The sequence below is a fragment of the Halichoerus grypus genome, chromosome 5 (genome assembly GCF_964656455.1).
Source record: "Halichoerus grypus chromosome 5, mHalGry1.hap1.1, whole genome shotgun sequence".
Lineage (NCBI taxonomy): Eukaryota > Metazoa > Chordata > Mammalia > Carnivora > Phocidae > Halichoerus > Halichoerus grypus.
In genome coordinates, this window is record NC_135716.1 from 58,294,609 (window position 1) to 58,318,697 (window position 24,089).

The following is a 24,089-nucleotide window of genomic DNA, read 5'->3' on the forward strand; positions in this document are numbered from 1 at the left end:
GCAAAAGATGCTCCTATCACTCTTATCACTTAGGGATATTACAAGAATTTTAGGAGCATCATGCCACAAACCCTGAACAAATACAAAAATAAATATTTTGTATTATATCACAACATCACACTCTCTCATCCCCAAAAACAAATGAAATGAATGAAACAAAACAGAATTTTATTCCCCAGACGTTCTACTGGGCAACAATAAACTAATAGTGGATCTGGAGAGAGCCTCCTAGGTTAGGCATGAGCAAAATGAAAAAAAAATAAATCATGTTCAGGGATGCCTGGGTGGCTTAGTTGGTTGATCATCTGCCTTTGGCTCAGGTCATGATCTCAGAGTCCTGGGATCAAGCCCCGCATCGGGCTCCCTGCTCAGCGGGAAGCCTGCTTCTCCCTCTCCCTCTGACGCTCCCCCTGATTGTGCTCCCTCACTTGCTCTTTCTCTCTCTCTCAAACAAATAAATAACATCTTTAAAAAAAATTAGGTCAATCATTGCAGCAAAAGTAATAATAATAGTAATAATAATAATAATATGAAAATGGAACATGCCATTCAAAAGGCAGAGGAAGAACCCAGGCTAGAAGGAAAATACCTATGAACAGAAGAATTCTTTCTATGAGTGCATTGTACTGTAGATAAATGTAGTACAAGTACATATTCAATAAAAGAACCCAATTTACAGATGATAAAACACAGATTGAGATGAAAAAGCAGATTGCAAAGCTATCTCATCTTGTATTTTGGCTAAGTAAGTTTGAAATCAAGACTTACTGCCATTAAATATCTAATAAATAAATTAGAATAAAAATATCAGAGAGGACATAGGTAACTCTAGTTTCTTGCATGGTGGAAAATATAGATATCTTCAAGAAAAAACAGATTTTTAGAGAGATGATAGATATAAAGGAAAAAGAAAAGTCAATATAAGCATAATTCGTTCCCTATTTATTAAAAAATATTTGTTGGACATTTTGTTTCATGAGACTTAGAAGGACCTCTGTATACTTTATTAAATAAAATTTTATTTCCTCACTCTTAATGATTATATTTATAACATAATTTATTTCTACTCTTTTTTTTAGTACAGTGTTTTAGACAACTGATATCCTAATGTTGCAGGATTTCTTTTCCTTTGGTGCCCATGATTCTTGGTCATGCCACTTCAAAGAATGAAGAGGTAGACCTGATGAAGAGTGGTGAGCAGCAAAACAAAGTTTATTGAACGATAGTACAAAGCTCTCGAGGAAGGGGGAGAGGACCCGAGAGGGTTGCCACTGGAGTTTCTAAGTCTAGGGGTTTTTATGGGCTTGTTGGTGGGCTTTTTTCTGATTAATCTCCACGCACCTATCACCCAATCAGGTTTTTGTCATCTACCTATCATGTGGGAAAGGGTGGAGGGCTCCTTCCAGGGTGGTGTAAAATCCTGTAAAGGGTGGTTTCCTCTTCGGGCAGGACTCCTTGTCCCTGCCTGCCTTTCTTCCAACTATCCTTCATTACTAATAGCTATTTTGTCATCATTATTATGGAAAAAATATTGAGTTCCAAAAAATCAATTTATTTGTGAACACACAAATACACTGGGAATTTCCAGAATGCTTTTCTACTAGAGGTAAAGGATTTGGAAATGTTTATTTCGTGCATTTATTCATTCATTCCTTTGTAAGTTCCTCTGTAAGGAGGAGAAAGATTTTGCAGATTTTTTTCATTGTTCTATGTCCCTGGGCCATAAATAGTACTTGGCATATAGTAGGTTCTCTGTAAATGTTTGTCAAATTCACCAATCCATTCATTCAATATGCACTTATTGATCACCATAGGTAGTTTCTGCTAAATGCTGGAGAAGCAAAGATAAGGAAGTCATTGTTCTTGTCTTCAAGGAGCTGAAGGTATACTGAAAGAAACACATACCCTGTAGTGATAAAAATATGTTGATAATAAGCACACAAAGGAGAGTAACTGGGGCCAGATGAATTTTGCAGGGAAACAGATGTTAAGAAAAGGATGTAATAATGTAAGAAAAGAGAGTGGGCTCCTGGCTGGCTCACATGGAAGAGCATGTGACTCTTGACCTTGAGGTTGTGAGTTTGAGCCCTACGTTGGGTGTAAAGATTGCTTAAAAAAAACAAAAACAAAAACAAAAACAAAACTTTAAAAATATATATATGAAAAGAGAGGACATAGTTGGAAGAGAAATTGTGGCTTGTGATTCCAGAATCTGTCCCATTCCAATCGCTCAAACCTAACAAAGATGAATTTGAAAGTATACTTTTCTGGTGGTTGAATATTTGACTACAGTGGTACCTGCTAAAGATGCATCGATAAATCAGTAGCTTTGTTTTAATCAGCTGCCTAAAGGACCACTCTTCTTTATTTTATTTTAATTTTATTTTTTTTAAAGATTTTATTTATTTATTTGACAGAGAGAGACACAGCGAGAGAGGGAACACAAGCAGGGGGAGTGGGAGAGGGAGAAGCAGGCTCCCCGCTGAGCAGGGAGCCCGATGCGGGGCTCGATCCCAGGACCCCGGGATCATGACCTGAGCTGAAGGCAGACGCTTAATGACTGAGCCACCCAGGCACCCCAAGGACCACTCTTCTTTAAATATCCATTACTTTCAACTCCTCTCGAAATATTTTATTTTAAAGTAAAATCTTCAGAAGGTCATAGATTTATGTGTGGATTTCCGTGTCACTCAGGTGATTTCATATACTGATGGTATATATACAAGGTATATATATATATACCTTGAACAACTGAAAGTGGATTCAACCTTAACAACAAATTTCTCTCTGATTATTATGGCTTGAAGGGGAGCAAAATATGTGACCCCCAAATATACCACTTTGGCATGCAGATTCTTTTGAGCTGAAGACTATCAAGAGCCAGCAGACTCAAGAAAAGCTTTATCTCTCTCTTAGCTAAAGAATTTAGATACAGGGTCTGGCTCAGAGAGATAGAGAGAGAGAGAGAGAGAGCTATAACCAGAGATACCTTATATCTGAATGACCTATCTGTATGGCAGGACAAACATCTAATTACCAAACATATGCTCTTCTGATTATCCTCTGAATCACCCTCCTCCCATTTGAAGCCCCAGGCTCCTATCCCATTTCTTAGCTTAGGATGGCATATAAACCTCAATTGTCTGACTTGTCCTTGGGTCTCTTGTGCTTATGGGGCTCCCATAGGCATATGTAGTTAGTGTTTCTCTTGTTAATCTGTTTTATATCTGTTTACCATCCAAAGAATCTAGAAGGGTAAAGGAAAACTTTTCCTCCTCAACAGAATTTTAAAAATTCAATCTATTTGGGGTTTAAATGTAACATATCCATGGTCCCCTAGTTAGCAAGAAGATAACCAAAGACTTAGAATCAGTTACGAGAAAAAGTTACAGTGGAGATAAGGTTTTCAATTAACTTTAATGATCTGAACCAAAGGGGATGAAATTTCTGACCACTCTAGAGTCATTTTCAAAAGCATAAACTCATCCATTTATTCCAAATGCATTTACTTCCACCCTCTTGCTGTTGGATGCTGGGATTACAAAGATAAATGAGACACAGAGCGGAGAAGATGCACTGTTTGGTGAGGAGAGATGGGCTCAAAACAGTTGAACATACCTACGACGCCAGAGAAGAGAGAGTCAGGAGACAGCACTGGCCAGCTCAGAGGAGTCAGAAAATGCCTCTCAAGGAGCTGATTTTGGAATTATTTGAAGGATGATTTCTTTATCCGGTGTTGGCGGATGGACTCCAGGGAGAGGGTAAGAGCCTATGGAAAGACACAAAAGTGGTAGGCTTGTCTGGAGAACGGCTGGTAGGAAGGGCATGCATTCATTCAAACCTTCAAAAAGTATTTGAATGTTGACTAGATGCTTGGCTTGAGAAGCTAGAAGTCACTAATCAAGGACTAGTGCAGATTTAGGGAGGGTCAACATGTTAAGTGTGAGGGAACTGGCAGAGGTGAAGAGGGGAAGGAGCTTAGGAAAGTTCTAAGAGGAAAATGTAGCAGTAGCTACTATCTTACAATATGACAGGCCCAATTTAAAGGGGTTTATATATAATCACATTTAAATACATATTATCATATGTAATCTCTTGAACAAAAGGATAAACAGACTCATTGAATAAATAACATGTCCCTGGTCCCGAAGTTGGCAAGTGGATAACCAGGCTTGCTTATCTAATTCTGGTGCCCTTGGCTTAACCACTAGACTATTACTGTCTCCCCAGTTGTAGATAGAACTATCAGTTTTAGGTGATGACTGAAATCACAGGCTTGGTAGACATTTTCCAGGCAGGGACTGATATTGTGAAGGAACTCTGGGAATAATAATGCAAATGGGGAAGTTTGTGAAAAAAAGTAATAATTCTATTTCTAGACTTACTTTATTGTCAAATTATTTTTGGTGCCATTTAGTAAGTGAAGGGTTGAATTTCACTGGGCTTAGCCGGGTTAAGTCATCTGGACATCTGTAACCCACATCAAAACCAGGACGAATCAAGAAGTAATTCGAGTTTTCTGGCGCTCTTGTCTCAACAATCTAGGATCTAGGGCACTGTTCTAAGATGGTCCTCATTTTTGATTCTAAAGATTTCTTTTTAATGTGACCAAATACGATTTTTTTTTTTTTTTTTTGGTGGAGGAGTCTGGCCACGCTGCCGATCTTGGAGAGCGGGTGATTACTGATCACTAGTGTTTTCTGGGCGAGACAGTTGCACTAACCCCCTCCCCTCCTCCCCCGCCCCCCTCCTCCTCCCCGAGTCTGGAAAGGTGCAGGATCCGCTAAACCGTGCATCGCACAGCGGCGGCCGGAGCAGACGCGGGATGGTCGCGTGTCCCCAGCAGAGCAAAGGGGGGCAGCCAGAGAGCCTGGGGAAGGTACGGGCAGAGAATCCGGGAGCGTAGCAGCGTCTAGAAAAAACAGAAGGTCAATTGGGCGGTGGAGGCAGTTGCCGAGTGCAGGTGTGGAAGGGGCTGCCTCAGGCCCACCCTTTGCAGCCGAGGGGGCGGGGAGCCAGGCCAGGAAGCCGAGCGGGGACCAGGAGACTGCGGACGGGGCGCGCTCCCCTTGCACTCTCTCGCCCTCGTTCCCTAGGCCTCAGGGAACGGCCCTCGCCCGGGGGCCCACTGTGCCCGCGCCAGCCCCGCAGCGCTCGCGGCTGCCGCTGCTGCGGGGGGCCGGACGGCCGCCAGGGGGCGGGAGCGGCGCCGCGAACAATGGCCGCGTTCGGCCGCGGGCCGGCGGGAGGAGAATTGGAGCTAGGGCCGGCGCCGGGCGCGCGGCCCGGGTCCGCGGAGGGCCGGGAGCGCGCGCGCGCGCTCCAGGCTGACTGGGGCGCGGGAGCGGCTGCGCAGGCGGGGGCGCGCGGCGCGGGCCCGGGAGGGCGCGGCGGGAGCGCAGGGAAGGCGGGCGGAGGCGGGGGGCGGGGAGCCCGAGGGGTGGAAGCCGGCGGCGGCGGCGGCGGCCGAGCGGGGTCAGTTCTGTGTAGTGCTTGCCAATGTTGGAGCCGTCTGCAAAGTGTCCCTGGCAAGAAGGTAAATACCCTCGTTGGGGGCGTCCGGGAGGCCTCGACTTCCGCCCCGCTGGCGGAGGAGACAGAGGGCGCTGGGGAGCCTTGCAGGTCCGCTGCGCGCGGCGAACCCCGAGAAGAGCGGCCCCTTAGCGGCCTCCCCTCCCCCGCGCCTTCCCTCCCTCCTCGAGCTCTCTCCTGGCGGGAGGGGGGAGGGGAGGACGACTGTGGGGGTGCCGAGGAGCCGGGGACAGGGCGAATGAATTGGGGGGGGGTGTGTGTGGAGGGGTGGGACGACACAGGTGTCCGGAGGGGAGGAGCCGGGAGGAAGGCTAGGAGGCCGGCGTAAATGGAATGCCGGGGTTGGGGGCGGGGTGGGGGAGGCAGGCACCCGACGGAGGGCGCTGGAAGGTGGCATCTTGGGGGCCCCGGTGGGAACAGCCCGAAGAGGGAACGGTGGGTGAAGCGGCGTTGTGGGGGGGAGGGGGAGGGCCCGAGGGTGGGTCCCTGCGGAGTGGAGAGGAGGGGAGGAGATGGAGCGAGGCCCTAGGAGGGTCTGCGGGGAATGGCCCTGGGGGCGCGGGAGGAGCGGCGGGCCAGGGGCGCGCCGGGGGGTGGTGCTGGTGGCTATTTCTGTATAATGGGCAAGTGGTGAAGACGTAACACGCCGAAATGGGGAAGGTAGGTGGGGCCGAGGGGACAAAATATATCCTATGACAGGCAAGTTCTGCTGTGGCTCGTAGGAACTACTACCGTGATGGCTCGGCTTAAAGGGGTAGTTGGCAGTTAGTGACCTTGCGGAGGTGAAGGGAGTTGGGCGGAGAGACAAAGATCAGTTACAGAATCCAGTGTGTGAGGGCAGAGCCTCCAGTCCCTCCCGGGGAGAGCCGGGGATTGTGGTGAGGGGAGTGTTCTGCAGAGGCAATCGAGGAGACGCTGAACTGGGATTCTTAGGGAGGGGGGCGGGGATAATGGCTTCGGGGGTTCTGGAAGTCCCTGGAAATATGTGCAGAATTTTGCATTTGTGAATAATTTTCTTGGGAAAGGGTCCGTACTCGGCGTGACCCCCCCCCCCAAGGTTAAGAACTACTGGTGTAGAGATGGGCCATTCAATTAAGGGAATGTACTAAAGGATTTTAAAGTGGGTGGTTCCTGCAGAAACGATAGAGATGATCCTTTAAAGGTATATTACTGTTAGCTGAAAACCCTTATTTTTAATGTTTGATTTCACAATTTTGGTGAACTTTTGCCGAGCATTGCTTCTCTTCTGATGCATCCTTACATTTTAAGAAACCGTGGTGAACACTTGAATTCAAAATTGGAATGGGAATGCAGGATAATAGTAACCTTGTAGGAGAGAAGATTGCAACATTTCTCCGGGAGGGTATTTCTTTCCTAGTCCTTTCTTAAGATGATTCAAATATACTGTTGTGAATTGAGCTGCAGTGGAAAAAAAAAAAATCTTAGTTAATAAAACAATCAAAACCAAGACATCCTGCATCTCGGTTGTTTTGTAATATGGCAAGTGTTTAATTTTTTAGTTTGTCTATATTTTACTGCAAACTAGAGATCTCGCATATCACTTGAATTGTGATTTGCTGCATTTTGCAGCAGGCCTGTATTAAATATGTGAGGCATTTATACCAAACTATGTGGTGTGTATGCTGTTTTTTTTTTTCCTGCTGTGATTTCAACTCAAGTCACCATTGCCACATTTCATTAAATGGCAGTGTAGTTTGAAATTTATTCCTAAGAGATTGTTAGTTGGTAGGATATGGTGCATATTTCCTAACAAATCACTGAATTTTTCCTCAAAAATCCGCTTTGTATTTGTAAAAATGTTGCTGTATAATCAGAATATGTATTGTTAACTACAGATAGAATGGCATATAATTTTTAAGTTTTAACTTTTTATTTGGAAATAATTTCAAGCTTATAGAAAAGTAGCAAGAATAAGAATAATACAAAGAATACTCCTGTAACCTTTACTCAGATTCACCTGTTACCATTTTACCCACTTACCACTAGATCTCTGCCAGTCACATGTACATAATATTTTTTTCCTGGATCACTTGAGGGTAAGTTACGTCATGCCTCTTTATTCCTAATCAGCATGGAAAACCATATACAGTTTTTTTTTTTTGTTTTTTTTTAAAGATTTTATTTATTTATTTGAGAGAGAGAGAACGAGAGACGAGAGCATGAGAGGGAGGAGGGTCAGAGGGAGAAGCAGACTCCCCGCTGAGCAGGGAGCCCGATGTGGGACTCGATCCCAGGACTCCAGGACCATGACCTGAGCCGAAGGCAGTCGCTTAACCAACTGAGCCACCCAGGCGCCCCAAACCATATACAGTTTATATTTTAGCTTACTTGGCTTGCCTGGAATGAAGTTCTAGGAAAGAGTGAGCTGGTTTGGTTTTTAACAAAAAATATCAAAAATATCAAAGATGATCATCAAACTTTTTAGTGTGTAAACAATACAGAAAGTGAGGCTGAGTGCTTTTCCTGTTTGGGATCAGATTCTGGAAGATATAGTTGGTCAATACGTTGGGGCTTTTTCTTTGTAGCTAACCTCTTTACTATTATGCTCTCCTTTTATTCACTTTGAGTTCTGGGTGTCATCATTCGTGTATACAGATCATAATAAAGAGAGAAAAACCTGGATATTGCAAAATTGAATTGTGTTAATATTAATTAGAATAGTTGGAGACATGCACAGTATGATCAAATTATGTGTAGATATATTTGTGCCTCTTATAGGTAGTCAAGAAAATATTAAATGAGTGTCTAAAATCCATAATAGTTATAATTTATATTTATGTATGTATAATCATTTGATTTTAAATAAATCCGCAAAGTTCTATATAGGAGCCTTAAGTTCTATATAGGAGCCAAAGTTCTATGTAAGAGCCTGTCACAAAGGTCAAGACCTTTGTGACAGGAAAAATTTTAAGAAGTGAAATCTTTATAAATTTAATGTATAATAAAGAGATGAGGACTTCAAACCAGACCATACTAGGTTTTAATCGTAGCAGTGGACTATGGGGATGTAATACAACTTCTAGAAAAGTGGAGATAACACCTACATCCCAAGGTGATTAGGATTAAATGAATTACTGTAAAAATGGCAAAATATAGCATGTGGTCTATAACATTAGTGTCTGATCAATGTTAAGTTTTTTTTTTTCTTGGTTGGTGGTGAGATTTCTATATACTTAGAATCTTTCATAGGCTCTTAGGAGATATTAAAATTTATACTAAATTATTTTGCTTTTCTTATGTAAAAGTGTTTTGGGGTATGTACTTTTAAAAAGAAATGAGAATTTAGAAAATCCACTTTTTAATGCTTTTTAAGGGCCCCATGAATTTTTTAGAGTAAGAAGTTTTGAGCTGATACTTAGTTTTATGGTATTTTTGAGCCTAAGAATGGTGGTAGTAAATGTTTTTGATTTTCATATTGTCAAACAAGACATTTAAGTGAGGATTACCTGTCAGTTGTGGGATGGGTGCTGATATAAAAATTTATAGATAATTTAATAATGCCATTTTATGAAGCAGTATTGTTGAAGATTTTATAGATTGAATTTTGTACAGCTTTCAACTTACCAGCTGGGCAAAATGTAATAATAAATGCAGCAAGTTATATCAGCAGTACATTTCAGATACACGTTGGACTTCCAATTCTTCATGAGCAGCAAGTCTTCTGCAGTTAGTAGTGCCCTTTCTCCGTAAACTGCCCTGCCTGTTTTCATTTAGTAGCTTGGAATCTGGAACTGCATGTCCTAATGTGCCTGACTGGGTATCACTGTAGGGCATTTTTGGGACATGTGAATAGGTTTCTCTAAAAGTACTTAGCTGTAATTGGAATGAACTGTAGCTGGAAACTTTTTTGACAGAGGAAGGAGAGGTGGATTTTATATCATAGGCAGTATAAAACTGCTCTGCATTTTATTGCTATTTTATTAAGTTGTTTTAAATGTAGGACAGTAGAACAGGCATGTCTGTAAAGGAGAAAGTGTTAAAGACATGTCACTGGGCATTCTGAATTGTCCATAATGTGGTTGTGAATTATAATTTTTATATTGAATTAAATGTAATAAAATTTGTTGGTAAAAAAGGAGTAACTTCAGAATATTTTCCAGTTACCTCACAGAGTGCTCTTATAGACATAGTTCCATGTTTTAATTTATACAGATCTTTATAATTGTGAAAGCAGGGCTTACAGAATTCTTAAAATTATATGGTCAGTTTTAAGCAAATAGGTGCTTTTATTTTTATTTCTTCTTACAATTACCTTTTGCATATCAGAAGATTAGAACTTTAAAAAATGTAACCTTATATCTTACTGTGCCTACTTCTTGGAATCAGCCACTAGTGTTACAAACTCTGATGTTGAAGAGCACCTGTATATTTATTGCAGTGTTATTTATAATGGTCAAATTACGGAAGCAACCTAAGGGTCCATCGACAGATGAATGGATAAAGAAGATGTTGTGTACACACACACACACACACACACACACACACACACACACACACACACTGGAATATTATTCAGCCATGAATGAAATCTTGCCATTTGCAACAACATGGATGGATCTAGAGAATACAGTGCTAAATGAAATATGCCAGTCAGAGAAAGACGAATGCTGTATGATCACTCATATGTGGAATTTAAGAAACAAAACAAATGAAGAAAGGAAGAAAAAAAGAGACAAACCAAAAACTAGACTCTTAACTGTAGAAAACAAGTGGAGGGATGGGTGAAATAGGTGGAGAGGATTAAGAGAACACTTATCATGAGCACTGAGTAATATATAGAATTGTTGAACCACTATATTGTACACCTGAAACTAGTATAACACTGTATGTTACTTACATTGGAATTAAACCCAAAAAACTCTAATGTTGAAGAAACACATACAGGTCTATAGATGAGCATTTGTTACTTTTAGAGGCTTACATTAAATGATACAAAGTAGGATTTCTCCGATTTGGTGAGTGCTTACTAAATAATGTTAAATTCTAGAAAGTAGGGGACACTAAGTCACTGAGATGCTTTTAGTGGTTTATTCACATTTTAACTTCCAAATGAAATTTTTTCAGTTAAAAAAATGAATATTGGTTGGGTTTGTATTTTTAGTTATAGCTAGTGTATTTTAGTACCATTTGACTATTCCTACACTTTTTAGTGATTTTATCTTTTGAATAAAATGTAAATGTTTAAGTTTCATAATTTATCATTTTCAAGCTCTAATTTAACTCATTTGGTCATGTTAAACAGGGAATTGATTTTTTTTGACCCACCTGGATATGTTAATTAATACTTAAAGCACCATAGGATTATAGAATTTTAGAGTTGAATGGGATTGTCTTATTTATTGTTGTGTAACAAACTACCCTGGAAAGTAAGGGCTTAAAACAAACATTTATTATCTCAGTTTCTGTGGGTTAGAAATCTGGGTGCAGCTTACCTGGTGCTTGTGGCTCGGGTCTTTCAGAATTTGCAGGTAAGCTCTCACTGGGACTGTGTTCTCATCTGAGAGTTTGACTAGGGGAAGATCTGCTTCCAAGCTCATTCATACAGTTCTTGGCAGGATTCATTTGCTTGGTGGGTATTGGACTGAAGGCCTCACTTTCTTTTGGGCTATTGGCCAAAGGCCTCTCTCAGTTCTTTGCCAGCTGGGCCTGTCCAAAGGGGAGCTCACAGTATGGCAGCTAGTTTCCTTCAGAGCAAACAGGTGAGAGAATGAGAGGAGGTAACACCCAAGATGGAAGTTGTGATCTTTTTGTAACCCAATATTGTGAGTGGTATCTCATTATTTCTGTTGTATTCTGTTTGTTAGAGGCTGCCTCCCACAATGACCTTAGTTTACTTTTTACAGATTTAAAAAAAAGAAAGAAAGAAAAAGAACTCAAAGACACATAAAGTAATTTACCAAGGCTCAAAAGGTAATCTCCTGAAGAGCTTGGACAAATTAAGTGATCCTCAGGCCTTGTGCCATTTCTACAGCATGATTCTTTTGGAAAATATAAAATTGTTACAGATGCTGAGGCCACTGTTATTACATATATATATAAAAATATAGATATATATATGTATGTATGTATATATAGAAAACTTTCAAATTCATTTTGAATTGACCCCAGTTTGTCATCTTGAGAAAATTGTAGCCATATATGTATATATGTGAATCTGTGTGTGTGTGTATATTAAGAACCTCTGCTTCTGAGAGAAAGCTTAATATTAAAGTTTCATAGCATGAAAGTTTCTACCCAAGTGGCTGGATTTAGCTCCTTTGCTGCCTATCAAGACTGTGTTGTTGCTTTTTAGATAATTTCGGGGGGTGGGAATCTGTACATAATTTATTTTTCTTTATCTTATTTTTTTTTTTAGTAGGCTCTACACCCAGTGTGGGGCTTGAGCTCACAACCCCTAGATAAGAGTTGCATGCTCTACTGACTGAGCCAGCGAGGTGCCCCATAAATTATTTATTTTATTTATTTATTTACTTAGTTACTTTTTAAAAGATTTTATTCCTTTATTTGGGCTATAGAGAGCAAGAGAGAGAGAGCACGAGCAGGGGGAGGGGCAGCAGGAGAGGGAGAAGCAGGCTCACCACTGAGCAGAGAGTCTGACTCGATCCCAGGACCCTGAGATCATGACCTGAGCCAAAGGCAGACACTTAACTGACTGAGCCCCTGCCATAATTTATTTTTTATGTAAACTTTTACCATTATAAGAATCCATGATTTCTTTGTTTGTTTATAGATTTGGGTTTTCTGCCCTTCTTTGGTATCTATTTTTAAATTAAATGTAGAAGAGATTTGCCACATGGAAAGAAACACAACCATGGCGAGGAGGTCTGATCCAGGAGGAAACAAATCCAAATATAACAGTGGGAGGTGTCAGGACGGTGATTTCTTTTTCTGAAAATTTTATGTGAAATTTTTTGTGCGTGCTGTTTTTATAGTGATGATAAACAAAAGCACAAACAGACAAAAAATCCGTTTAGGTAATGTGTGTACTCTTCCATATCACCTAGAGGAGTGTGTGTCTCATCTTCTTTAGGCTTAATTTAGCTTACAGAGTTTGGAAACAAAGCTGTTTACAACCTTATAGAGAAAGGGGACCGTGTATTAAATACTAATCTGAAATCTTTAGATTATTTTTAATAGCTTCACTTTTGCTAGAATTGTCTTAGAGTTGTAGAATCAGAAGGGACATTTTTCAGCCTAGATCTGCACTGTCCCCTATGGTAGCCACTAGTCACATAGGGCTATTTAAATTTAAATTAACATTAAAGAAAATTTAAAAAAACTTAAAGATTTACTTTCTTGGTTGCATTAGCCACATTTCAGGTGCTCAGTAGCCGTTTGTGGCTAGTGGCTCCTGGATTAGAGAGTGCAGATATAAAACATGTTTATCATCATAGAAAGTTCCATGTTGATCTAGATCTACTCCATTTTATATTTGATTTTGATTTGATCAAGGACATGTGTTTAAAGTGCTAATCATTGAGATCGCCAACTAAGTTGAACTTTATTTCTTCATTTTCATTTTCCAGTTTTTGGAGCCGTGAGGGATACAGCAGTTTGGTCAATATTGTTTTAACATGCTTCAAATAAATCAGGTGAGTTTGTGTTAAGGCATGTCCTACTTAAATATGGTGCTTGGGCCATACATTGTGGAACATTTTAACCCAGCTTTTCTATAACCATAACCCTGACCACTGCTTTACAGAGCAATTACCTGTTATGTATTCATCATAGGAGACTGTGCAGGGCAGGTTGTTTAAGGATTATAGTGAGAGTTCTGAAAGTTGTTAACTTTCGAGTGTGTCTGGTCGTTTTGATGTTACATCCCTCCAGGACTTGGTGTATTCAGCATGTTTACAATTGTGACCTAGCTTCAGTAGGTGGCAGTTTTGCAGAATGAAAGCATTTCTAGTGACAAATCTTGTGAAGCAGTTATATCAGTGTGTTAAAAAAAAGTTCCTTTTCTAGGGCACTGGAAAAGGTTAGAAGGAAGTGCCTTGCTAAATAAACGTTAGCATACAATGTCTTAGACTCACTGAAAAAAATATTTTCCTTGGGTCTTGACATTTCTCCAAGAACTTTATACATTTAATCTTATCCTTTCTGAACAAATAGGGCTTTGTATTATAATATTAGAAAATACTTTGTTTTATTTCAGATTTTGTAAATTGAGAGAGAAGTAATTTGATCGCAAGAAGTAATGACTCTTGTGTGTGTGCTATTTGAGGAAGTAACACACCTGGCCCTACCCTGTTCAGTACACCTTGCCTAAGTAATACCCTCTAGTGCCTGTGCATCATACACCATCTCTAAACCAATGATTTCTAAGTTCGTACTTAGTCTAGATCTCTTTCCTGAGCTCTAGACTCGTGTAGCAGTTACCAACCTGATCTCTTAACTTGGGTGTCTTTATACATCTCAGAATTAACATGGGCCCAGCAAACAATCTAAATGCTTCCAATCTAAATGTTTCAGTTCCTGGATTGGGCAAGGTCATTCCAGCTGCAGGAGCTTTGCATAGATTACCTCTGCCTGGGCTTCTCTTTCTCCCTTGTGGTTGGCTCACTTGGCTCCCAGTCCTACTATTTGCTCTCATAGTACCTGCCCTTAATGACATTCTGACATTTGCAGTTATATTCAAATATGTAATTGTTTGCTTAACATCTCTGTTCTTATTAGACTATGTGCTCCATGAAGGTAGCGACTTTGCTTGTTTATTCTTTAATCTCCCCAGGTCCTAGAATAGTTCTGATTGTATATGGTTTTTCATACATTTACTGAATAAGTGGATGGATGGTGCTAGGGTTGTCACTAAAGCAAGGAGATCTCCATTCTTTTCAACAATAATCACATAATTGTGTTGTTAGTTTAGGTATTATATGCTTGCTTTGCACAGATGCCATTAACATAAAATCTCTCTCTTATGCAAAGTTGTTCTTTGATTTTCTCCTTGTACTAGAAAATTTTCTTGTGCAATATTGCTTTCATCAAAGATGTTACTAATAATGTAGATTTAAAGGAATCTTACAGCTGTACTATGCTTAGTGCTTTTTGTACTTTCGTAGTTGCTGCCAAATCCCAGTGGATTCATTGATGGAGCTTTATGAGACATGACTTGCAAACTATGTTGTAGGTTTGTGTTGATGCTAAATGTATGGATACCTGCTGTTAATTACACAGATACAGTCAGAATAATTTGTTCCATATTCTACCATAGACAGGCGGAAAGAACATTCATTTTATGCCAGTCAGCATCATTGAAAATTATAGATTAGTCCTAATGAAGATTTAACTGTCTGTGCTACCAGTCATGTTGAATCAGGCCTTACAAACAATTTTAGGTAACATTTTGCAGAGTCACAAGCCATTCCCTGTGCTTTGGCTAGAAATTGTACACAGTGCTTAGAGATATACATGCTTTGCTTGTAACACACATGTATTTCTAGACTCAACTCAGGATTCTCTCTTGTTATCGATTCAGTTTTATCCCCCCAGATCTTCAAGTCTGAGGAGAAAAATTAATCTATTTTGGAATAGAAGTTATAGAGAAGACTTTCTCTTCAGCCAAACTTAAAGTTGCATTGAATTCTTAAACTTATGAGTGATTGATGTTTTATCATTTTCATGGTAACTGCTTTCCCATTAGAGTGGGATTTCTCTCAAAATAAATGTGAAAAGGCATGAAAAGGCGATTGAAGCTGACACTTACCTTAAAGCCGTTGAGGTTTTTACTATGTGATTTTTCAACACTGTCTTTTGGATTAGTACTAAATTTTTATTTGAGAGGTCTTTTTGTTTGTTGTCTTAAGATGCCTGAATAGTACTAACAGATTCTTCCATGTGTGTTCCTAGAACTACTTAAAAACAAGGCTATTGAAATGTTTTACTTGATATTAATTCTGCTTGACATGATTATTATCAGGGAACATGGGAATGTTCCATGTTCTATTATAGAAATGGCACTTCTACCTTTAAATTGTGCTCTTCATTTTTACTTTTGCCTTCTAAGAATGTGTGTTGTCCATGTGCTACTCATGTAGAAAAATTAAGTAGTAGAGATAAGGAAAAAGAAAAAAAATCACAAATAATTCCACTATTCTTTTACAGAGATATCACTGCTAACATTTTGGGGTGTATACTTCTAGATTTTTTTCTATGCAGGTATGTTTTTATGTAAATATATGTTACCTTAAAAAACTGGGATTATATAATATTCTGAAGTGATTTAATAATTCATAGTTTGGAATTACTAAAATTTGTTTAATCAAACCCTTATTGTTGGACAGATTTTGTATTATAGTTAGTGCCACAGTGATTTTTTTTCTTTTTTTACATATAACTATGTTCCTTTGTCCATTATTTTCTTATAAGTAATTATTAGAAATGGAAATACTGGTCAAACGGATATGCAAATTTTAAAGATATTTGATGCATAACTACCAAAAATACAAAATTATATCTATTAGAATGCCTGTTTTCTTACTTTCTTGACAAATTTTCAATGTTTGCCGATCTGTCTGACAAAAAGTGATATTTTAATTTGCTTTTCTACGATTTGCTTCTATTTGTTGTTCTTTTGTGTTTTGTCTTTTTGTGAATTGTTTATATGTGTCTACTGGTAACTTTTCCTTTTTATTTGTAAATAAAATTTTTTGGATTTTACCCCCTTGAGAATTTTTTGAGCTAGTATTTATAATCATTACTTTATATTTTTCATTCATTATTCAGCAAATAACTAGTGGGAACCTATGTTTCCAGGGTACTGTACTAAGTAGGAGTTTGGTATATTTTGGACCTTTCTCCTTGGTGATTAATTTAAACCCCCAGGGAAAGGAAACCCATTTTAACATTAAGCTGTAGCAAATTTAAAGAAGGCATGTGTGCTGTGAAATAATATTTTTATTTTATTTTTTTAAAGATTTTATTTATTTATTTGACAGAGAGAGACACAGCGAGAGAGGGAACACAAGCAGGGGGAGCGGGAGAGGGAGAAGCAGGTTTCCCGCTGAGCAGGGAGCCTCATGTGGGGCTCCATCCCAGGACCCTGGGATCATGACCTGAGCTGAAGGCAGACGCTTAACAACTGAGCCACCCAGGCGCCCCTGAAATAATATTTTTAAATGAGTGGCTGAAATAAGGCAAAGTTTTTGGGATTAGTTGATGAAAGAGACTGACAGGGCATGTGTTCTACAGGGTGTAAGGGGAAGTCTATATTAGGCAGCTGTAGTATTGGGAGAGCCCAGCAGGAGGGCATTAATGGAAGTCTTCGTAGTCTGGTGGTTTCTTTGAAAGAGTTTTTTTGGGAACATGGGAGCTAAGAGAAATCTTTTTAAGGCCTGACTCAAGTGGAATGGGAGGAGAGGCAGGACAAAACAGTATTTCAGTGCCCCAAGAGTAGGAGAACACTAAAGGGCAAGAGGGAACAAGGTGTTATGTAGGAAGAATAAAGGTGTACCAAGATATACTGTAAAGTGTAAAGCTAGGGTAGGATTATCAAGAAACTAAGGCCTAGAGTTTAAGGAATAATGATACCTATCTCACAGGTTTGTTGTGAGGAGTAATTGAACTAATAACAAAGGCAAAATGCTTAGCATTGGCCCTGGTACTATTGCTACTGCTATTAATATTGCTGTTGCTATTGCTGTCTGGTTCTGGAGATTGAAGAGAAAGGAGGGCAGACATTTAGTTTGGTCATTAGAGTCGAGTAGTTGTTTGGGGGAATGAAAAGCACTTGGACATTTTTCAAGTCCAGGTCTGCGGTAAGTGCTCTTCTCTTTCTTGCCATAGGCCCCAAGAACTCTATTCTTTTCTCTTAAAAGCTGCTGCTACTTACTCTTAGTTATTTTATCTCCAAGTCTGGCTGTGGAGTAGAATCTACAATATGCCAATCTCTCTCGAAGCTGTAGGATGCAGTCTATAGTTTGAGGATTAAAAAAAATAACATAAGGAGGTTAAAATATGTAGGAAGGACTTTGGCTTTCTGCTGTGTTGGCCTAACAGGATTTTTCCTCTGTGTGGCCAGCTTCCAAGATGGCCCTAATGATCCCTGCTTCCGGATATTTATGCCATTGTATAATCCTCTCACACATTGTTTGTGTGGCCAGTAGAATGTGGTGGAAGTGATGGATCACTTCCAAGGATAGGTTATAAAAGACCTTGTGGCTTTTGCCTCTTTTCTCTCGCTTTGTGCTCCCCTCACCTCTCCCCGCTCACCCCTTGCTCATTCAGAGTAGTTAGCTGCCATGTTGTGAATAGCTCTATGGAGAGGCCCATGTGGTGAGAAATTGAGGCCTCCTGCCAACAGCTAACAAGGAACTAAGGCCTCTAGCCAACAGTGTGTGACTGAGCCTTCTTGGAAGCAGATCTTCCAGCCCTTGTCAGGTTTCCAGCTGTAAACCACTGGCCCATCAACATCTTGACTGCAACCTCATGAGATATCCTGAGCCAGAACCACCCAGCTAAGCTGATTCTTGATTGCTGAACCTCAGAAACTGTGTGGAAATATAAATGCTTGTTTTTTAAGATGCTCAGTTGGGGGTAATTTGTTATGCAGCAGTAATATACCCTTCCTTCTTAAACAACTTGTGAACATATAAATATGTAAACAGTGATTTTTAGACATTGGATGGCAAGTGGCATCGGACTGATCCCTGAGAGAATGGAAACAAATGAGGTAAGCCCTTCTATTAACACCAGTTTACAGTAGAGCCTAGAGGTTGTTTATAGGCTGCAGTGCAAGGAGGAGGAACCAAAACAGAGCTCACTTTTGTTGAGATTAAGAAACAAAGATAGGTGTTTGGGAAGGCCAAGATGGTTAGAATTGCAGGACAGAGTGCCAGAGAGAAGAGACTTGGGGGAAGAGGGCTGAGTATATAGGTAAGTAAAAAAGTGCCCTCAAGCATGAAAACATTTTAGAGATCTGCAGAGGGTGTTCCTTGAGGTTTTGGCTGAGTTCTGATCTGTAGATGCATGACAAGACCTACTCAAAGTCAGGGAAAGAACTACTGGAAAGCAATAAGAAAACAATTTCCAGAATTCATACAAGGTGTTAATAGTTTGTGTCTAGACTATCCAGAGTCTAAAGACCTTGTAATACATGTGGCATTGGGAAGAGTCTTCAGAAGGCTTCAAGTGATCCCAGGTAACTTAACTGTGCACCAGAATAAAGTCCAGCATTACAGGCATGCAACACAATTCAGAATCCAACAATAAAATTTATGGTTTTAATCATTCATTCAAAAATTACAATGCTTGTTTCACCTTGAATAAGGATTATAACAACTAGAGAGATCAGTAAGGAAGTAGAGAACTTGAACAGCATTATAAGCCAGTTAGACTTAATAGACATACACAAAACACCCAGTAAGAGCAGAATACACGTTTTTTCAAGTGCACATGAGACATTCTACAAGGGATAGTCCATATATTAGACCACAAAATCTCAAAACATTTTAAATAATTGAAATCATAAAAGTATCTTCAGTCACAGTGGAATGAAGCTAGAAGTCAATAAGAATAATGGAAAACTCACAAATATGTAGAAATTAAACAACATACTCGTAAATAACCAGGAGGTCAAAGAAGAAATCACAGGGAAAATTAGAAAATAATTAACAGACAAATGAAAATGAAAACACAGCATAACATAATGAGATACAGCAAAAGCAGTGCTTAGAGGGAAATTTATAGCAGTAAATACTTATATTTAAAAAGAAGAACTCCAAAGAACTCAAATCTAATTTTTCACCTTATGGAAACTAGAAAAAGAGAGCAAATTAAACCCAAAGCGAGCCAAAGAAAGGAAATAATAAAGATTAAAGTGGAGATAAGTGAAACAGAGTATAGGAAACAATATAGAGAATCAGTAAAACCAAAAGTTGGTTCTTTGAGAAGATCAACAAAATTGACAGACCTTTATCTAGACTGACAAAGGGAAAAAGCAAAGACGCCTATAACTAAAATTAGAAATGAAAGTGGAGATATTGCTGCTGACCTTAAAGAAATAAAAAAGGTTATAAGAGAATACTATGAACAACTGTATATCAACAGATTGGATAACCTACATGAAATGGACAAATTCCTAGAAACATAGATTACCAAAACTGACTCAAGAAGCAATAGAAAATACGAACTGACCTATAACAAGCAAACAGATTGAATTAATAATAATAATAAAAAATCCCTCCAAAACAAAAGTCCAGGACTAGGTGGCATTACCGGTGAATTCTACCAAACATTTAAAGAAGAATTAACACAAATTCCTCTTAGACTCTTCCCCAAAATAGGAGGACAGGGAATACTTCCTAACTCAATGAGACCAGCATTACTCTGATACCAAAGCCAGACACCATGAGAAACAATACAAAAACTACAGATCCATATTCCTTATGAGTATAGATGCAAAAATCCTCAACAAAACACTAAGACGCTGAATCCAACAGTATATTTAAATGGTTATATACCATGACCAAGTGGAATTTGTCCAGGTGGGAATGCCAGAGCAGTTCAACATAGGAAAATCAATCAGTGTAATACACACTGCATTAATAGGATGAAGGGAAACAAACATCACCAGTTAATATGGAAGACTTTTGACAAAATATAACACCTGTTATATTTTCTATTACAATAAAAACACTCTAGAACTAGGAAGAGAAAGGAAATTCTTCAATATGATAAAGGGATTTATGGAAAACCCACAGCTAGCATCCAGTAGTGAAAGACTGAAAACTTTTCCTTATGATCAGGAACAAGACAAGGGTGCCTCTTTTCTTTTTAAAGATATTTATTTATTTGAGAGAGTGAGCAAGAGAGAGAGCACAAGGCAGGGGAGGAGCAGAGGGAGAGGGAGACTCCTCACTGAGCAGTGAACAGGGAGTCCAACGTGGGGCTCGATCCTGGAACTCCGGGATCATGACTGGAGCTGAAGGCAGGTGCTTAACCAACTAAGCCACCCAGGCGCCCCAAGTGTGCCTATTTTCATACTGCTATTCAACATTGTGGTAGGAGTTATAGCCAGAGAAGTTAGGCAAGAAAGAGAAAATCCATATTAGGAAGGAAGAAATAGTTATTTCTATTTGTAGACAACATGATCCCATATATAGAATACCCCAAAGAATCCACAAAAACCCACTGGAGCTAATACACAAGTTCAGAAAAATCGTCAGTATAAGATCAACACACAAAATAAAATTGTGTTTCTGTATACCAGTGGTGAACAATCCAAAAGGAAACTAAGAAAACTGTGCCATTTAATATTGTCCAAAAGCATAAGGAGTTGAAAGATTTGTACACTGAAAACTATAAAACATTGTTGAGAGAAATTAAAGACCTAAATAAATGGAAAGACATTCTGTGTTTATAGATTGGAAGACTTAATACTGTTGAGGTGGCAATGCTGTGCAAAACAAGGTACAGATTAAATGCAGTCTTTATCAGAATTCTGGTGACCTTTTTGCAGAACTGGAAAATCAGATTCTTTAATTCATATGAAATTGTAGTGGGCCCACATAGCCAAAACTGTGTTCTTGAAAACCAGAGTTGGAGAACTCATACTTCCCCATTTCAAAATATATTATAAAGCTACGGTAGTCAAAACAGTGTGGTACTGTCGTAAGGATAGGCATATAAACCAATGGAATAGAACTGAGAGAAATTAACTAATGTATAAAAATTATATTATTATATATAACATATATCATATCTATTTATCTATCTCCAAATGATCTTTGACAAGGTCACGACCACTCAATGCAAGAAAGAATAATTCTTTAACAAATAGTTTTGGGACAAATAGATATCCACATGCAAAAGAATAAACTTGGATCCCTACTCACACCACATTAAAATATTAACTCTAAATGGATCAGTGACCTAAATATAAGAACTGAAACCCTGACAACTCAGCAACAAAACTACAAACAACCCAGCTAAGAAATGGGCAAAGGACTTGAATTGACAATTCTCTAAAGAAGACATACAAATGGCCAATGTGCATATTTTTTTAAATTTTTAAATTTAAAATTTTTTTATCTTTTAGATTTTTAAAAATTTATTAGAAAGAGAGAGAATGAGCAGGGAGAGCAGTAGAGGGAGAGGGAGAAGCAGACTCCCTGCTGAGCAGGGAGCCTGATGTGGGGCTTGGTCCCAGGACACTGAGATAATGACCTGAGCCGAAGGCAGACGCCCAACTGACTGAGCCACCCAGGCACCCTGGCTAATATGCATATGAAGAAATACTCAACCTTGTTAATGATAAGGGAAATGCACATAAAAACCACAATGACATACCACTTGATGCCCACTAGAATGGCTAGAATAAAAAACAAAAACAGTAACAAGTGTTGGTGAGGATGTAGAGAAACAAATCCTTGTACATTGCTGGTGGGAATGTAAAATGGTTAACCTTCTGTGGAAAACTGTGGCAGTTCTTTAAAAAATTAAAGATAGAATTAGCATATGACCCAGTTATTCCAGTCCTAGGTGTATACCCAAAAGAACTGAAAACAGGTACTCAGATATATGTACACACTTGTTCATAGCAATACTATTTACAATAGCCAAATGATGGAAGCAGCCCAAATGCCTGTAGATGGATGAACGGATAAACAAATTTTGGTATACAAATACCACTGACTATTATTCAGCTATATATAGATAAACAAAACAAAACAAAACTGAAGTACTGATACATGCTATAGTGTGGTGAACCTTGGAAACATTTTGCTAAGTGAAATAAGTCAGACACAAAGGTCACATATTGTATGATTCCATTTATATGAAATATCTGTAATAAGTAAACCTATATAAACAGAACTCAGATTGGTGTTTGCCAGGGCCTAGGGGTAAGGGAAATAGGGAGCAGCTGTGTAATGGGTACAGAGTTTCTTTTTGGGGTGATAAAAATGTTTTGGAACTAGATAGAGGTGTTAGTTGCACAACACTGTGAATGTACTAAATGCCACTGATTTGTTCATTTAAAAATGTTTAATTTGATGTTATGTCAATTTCACCTCAAAAAAAAAAAAAAAAAAGTTGAGTTCAAGATGGTGATGTAGGAAGATCCTGAGCTTGCTCCTCCCATAACAAATAAACAACTACATATGAAATAATTTCCTCTGAAAAAGACCACAGGACCGGATGAACAGAACCTCTACAACAAAGGACAAAAAAGACAGCACTGAGATGGGGAGAAGAGGCAGAGACATCATCTTGTAAAAACACCCATCCCAGGTGTGATACACAATCAGGAGGGAACTCAGAAATACAAAACTTTCCTGAGGAGCAGGAGGTTAGTGCTTCACCACAGGCATCCCAATCCTTAGGTCCTGTATAAGAGAGACAAGCCACAGGCTTTTACAACCACCTGGGATTTTACCCAGAGAAACCATAAAACTAGGGAATGGAGAACCCACTCTTAAAGGGTTCGCACATATACTCACCGCAGGACCAGCACAAAAATACCAATTTGAAAAGCGCCTTTGTGAAGAAGACCCACTAAGTAATTTTAAGGCATCTGTCAGTCAGGCAGGAAACTGTTGGGACTTTCTCTGGAGATGGAGACATTGGTGGGTGCCATATTTGTGACCTCATCCTATCTTGCTAATGTTGGTGCTGGTGGGAACCATTTTGTAATTATCTCTCAAATTGCTAGAGCCAGTGGGTGCATCCAGCTGAGAACCCTGCCCACTCCCACGGTATTATCACATGTTGCAGCCAGGTGGAAGCTCCACACAGCCACATGCTGCAGCTGAGCCAGGTGTCAGCTTCACTCATCCTATGCTGCAGACATGGTGCCACCACAGTAGACAGTGCATACAGTCCACATAGGGGATCTAGCTCTGGGGGTCAGAGGGGATTTTGCTTTTGAGGTTCATGTGACATCTCCTACACAAGGCTGCTCCTTCAAGACTAGGAGAGGTAGTTGATTTGCCTGATCCATAGAAACAAACAAGAGCCAGGCAAAATGAGGAGACAGAGAATATGTTCCAAATGAAAGAACAAGATAAAACATCAGAAAATGACATGAATGAAATGGAGATAAGCATATCAGCCTGATAAAGAATTCAAAGTTAATGGCCATAAAGATGCTCACTGAACTTGGGAGAAGAATAGATGAACACGGTGCAATCCTTCATAAAGAGACAATATAAGAAAGATCAAACGGAAGTTATGGAGCTGAAGAGTGAAATAATTGAAAACTACACTAGACAGGTTTAAAGGCAGACTGGATGAACTGAATATTGGATCACTGAGCTGATGATCAGCTGATGACAAAGCAATGGAACTCATGTAGACACAGTAGTGAAAAGAAGAATTTTAAAAAATGAAGATAACTTAAGGGATCCTTGGGACAACATCAAGTGGGATCACATTCACTTTATATGGGTCCTAGAAAGAAAAAGAGAGGGGCGCCTGGGTGTCTCAGATGGTTAAGCATCTGCCTTCGGCTCAGGTCATGATCCCAGGGTCCTGGAATCGAGCCCCACATCGGGCTCCTGGCTCAGCGGGGAGCCTGCTTCTCCCTCTGCCTCTCTCCC

The 24,089-nt window shown here is 39.5% G+C and overlaps 1 protein-coding gene across 6 annotated transcripts in view; it reads left to right on the forward strand.

Moving 5' to 3' along the window:
• The first annotated feature begins 4,747 nt into the window (after positions 1–4,747).
• Positions 4,748–24,089, forward strand: part of STAU2 (staufen double-stranded RNA binding protein 2) — a 304,830-nt gene continuing 285,488 nt past the window's right edge. Inside the window, exons 1-2 of one of the 6 annotated variants that reach the window (XM_036065333.2) lie at positions 4,748–4,879; positions 13,080–13,145. In XM_036065333.2, the coding sequence (XP_035921226.1) occupies positions 13,128–13,145 (18 nt within the window). In that variant the 5' untranslated portion in view covers positions 4,748–4,879; positions 13,080–13,127. Of the gene's footprint in view, positions 4,880–5,406; positions 5,537–5,947; positions 5,968–13,079; positions 13,146–24,089 lie in introns of those variants that run through there. The other 5 variants (XM_036065332.2, XM_036065327.2, XM_036065334.2 and 2 more) reach the window with 5 other exon arrangements.